General features: G+C 38.4%; 1 protein-coding gene across 1 annotated transcript in view; it reads left to right on the top strand.

Moving 5' to 3' along the window:
• Window positions 1-425: 425 nt before the first annotated feature.
• LOC112068292 (beta-1,4-galactosyltransferase 1-like) overlaps window positions 426-2,310 on the top strand; it is a 9,671-nt gene continuing 7,786 nt past the window's right edge. Inside the window, 1 exon segment of the mRNA XM_024135394.2 lies at window positions 426-1,085. Coding sequence (XP_023991162.1) covers window positions 728-1,085 — 358 coding nt within the window. The 5' untranslated portion in view covers window positions 426-727.

Raw genomic sequence — 2,310 nt, forward strand, 5'->3', positions numbered from 1 at the left:
CAACTGCGTTGTTGGTTTAAAGGCTTGTAAGTAAGCCTTCCATGATAAGGTCTACACATTTTATTTGATTTGATATATAAACCCTTCTCATAAAACATTATCAAGGTTTACACATAAAGGAGTGTATACGTCGCTTATGCTGGTATTGAATTTAAAGTTTTATTAAATCCAATTATTTTCAAATGTAGGCCGATAGCGTCAGAGAACAATTAGAATAGCCCTATAGGCTAAAACGTTTTATAAGGGAAAAAAATAGCCTACCTCACAGGCATCTATCTGTTCGTTCTCCTGGAGTAAATTCAAATTCAAACAAATCACAGCCTAGGGACTTGCAAATTAATAAAGACTACTAGGCAAGTACTACATAATGACTATGTTTTGGGCATTTTATTGAATAGTTTGCTAGTGCAGTTGCCTAGTAGGCTATGATTTCCTCGTTGTGGGCTTTTATTATAGAGGAAGCCACAGGTCCACYAACTGTCATGTTACTGACATAAAGTGTAGTACGCAAAGTTAATTCACTCTCAGGAGCCTACGATAACTGATGGTCACAGCCACACAGTAGAGGAGGTTGGAGAAAAAATGATCTTACCTTGTCTTTTTGCTTGAAACTATACTGATTTGGGCAAAAAAATAAATAGAKTATTTTTAAATTGCTTTTTTAATACGGTCGGTGCGTAAACGGATATGCATTTGTCACTACAGTTCGGCATATGACAGCCGCATTATGCTCGACTCGTCTCTCAACTTTAGGCTGCGGAAGAGAGGCTGCACCGTGGTTGTAGTTTTAGGTGTTATTMATCTCTTAGTGGCTTTATTTTATTTAATGGGTTACTCGAATGGGTCGTCAGCAAACAAACTAATAAAGACACAGACGCGAATTGAAACAGCTTTTATTACCGTGACACTTCCACCGCAAGATAATGGACAACACGACCTTAATAACAGAGTTGTAATATTGCGAACTCCAAAGTTTCAGGATATACCCAATACAACTACTACAACCACTACAACTACTAACACTACTACTACAACAACTTTGTGGGATAAGTTTGAAAAATGTCCTGATCCGTCTCCACATCTGGGTAAGTAGGCTATGATTTGATCAATTAATTCAAGGGCTGGTATTTAATCAAACATGCACAGCAGAAACATTACATTATATTGCATTATACATGTAATTGTTATAAACATGTAAGAGGACACTTTATAACACATTAGCAGGCTATTTCCATGCTGATTTTTTTTCTCCAATTCTGTCATGAACATATGGACTGTATTTGTTTCCCCAATCAAGCATGGAACCTGAATCCAGATAGTTTGGCCTCCCAAGGAAATACATTAAAACTTTTGATATTTAATCGAACTGTTTGGCCAAAAATAACAAGGAAATGAGCATGCTGCATATCCTTGAAATATATGTAATTATCAGCCATAACATTCATGGGATCATTCTCTGGGATCTTCTCCAAACATACACTGAGTACACCAAACATTAGGAACACCTTCCTAATATTGAGTTGCAACCCCTTCGCCCCATTTGCCCTCAGAACAGCCTCAATTYGTCAGGGCATTAACTCTACAAGGTGTCTGACTCCAATGCTTCCCACAGTTTTGTCAAGTTGGCTGGATGTCCTCTGGGTGATGGGCGATTCTTCATACACACAGGAAACTGTTGAGCATGAATATCCCAGCAGTGTTGCAGTTCTTGCGCCTGGCACCTACTACCATACCCCGTTCGACACTAAAAAATGTTGTCATGTCCATTCACCCTCTGAATGGCACACATACACAATCCATGTCTCAGTTGTCTCAAGGCTTTAACATGTCTTCTCCCCTTCACATAAGTGACATCGATAAGGGATCAAAGCTTTCACMTGGATTCACCTTTTCAGTCTATGTCATGGAAAGAGCAGGTGTTCTTAATGTTTTGTATACTGGCACAGTTGCATCAAACATTGTATTATGTAATTATAAATATATTGATGTCGTTTGTGTATCTCATATTAAGCCACTATATTTTCCTGCTTTACTATAAGTCGATACGAGAAAAGATCTCATCAGATTTATTTCATGTTAAGCCGAAACTGCATTGTGAAGTTTGCCTCTCTGTGCTGAAAATAACTATATTTCTGTGTTCAGCACAATTCTATGAGCTCGGGGCAAATACTTTCAGCAGCATAGACCTACTTTTTTTTGGGGGGGGGGAGATTCACGGAATAACACATGTTTCCTCGTTAATACCCCTGAACTTAGCCTGCTTGGGCCAAAGAGAACCAAAGCATGAGATATCTTGTTAAATCAGGTTCT

The sequence above is a fragment of the Salvelinus sp. IW2-2015 genome, unplaced genomic scaffold (assembly GCF_002910315.2).
Source record: "Salvelinus sp. IW2-2015 unplaced genomic scaffold, ASM291031v2 Un_scaffold356, whole genome shotgun sequence".
Taxonomy (NCBI): domain Eukaryota; kingdom Metazoa; phylum Chordata; class Actinopteri; order Salmoniformes; family Salmonidae; genus Salvelinus; species Salvelinus sp. IW2-2015.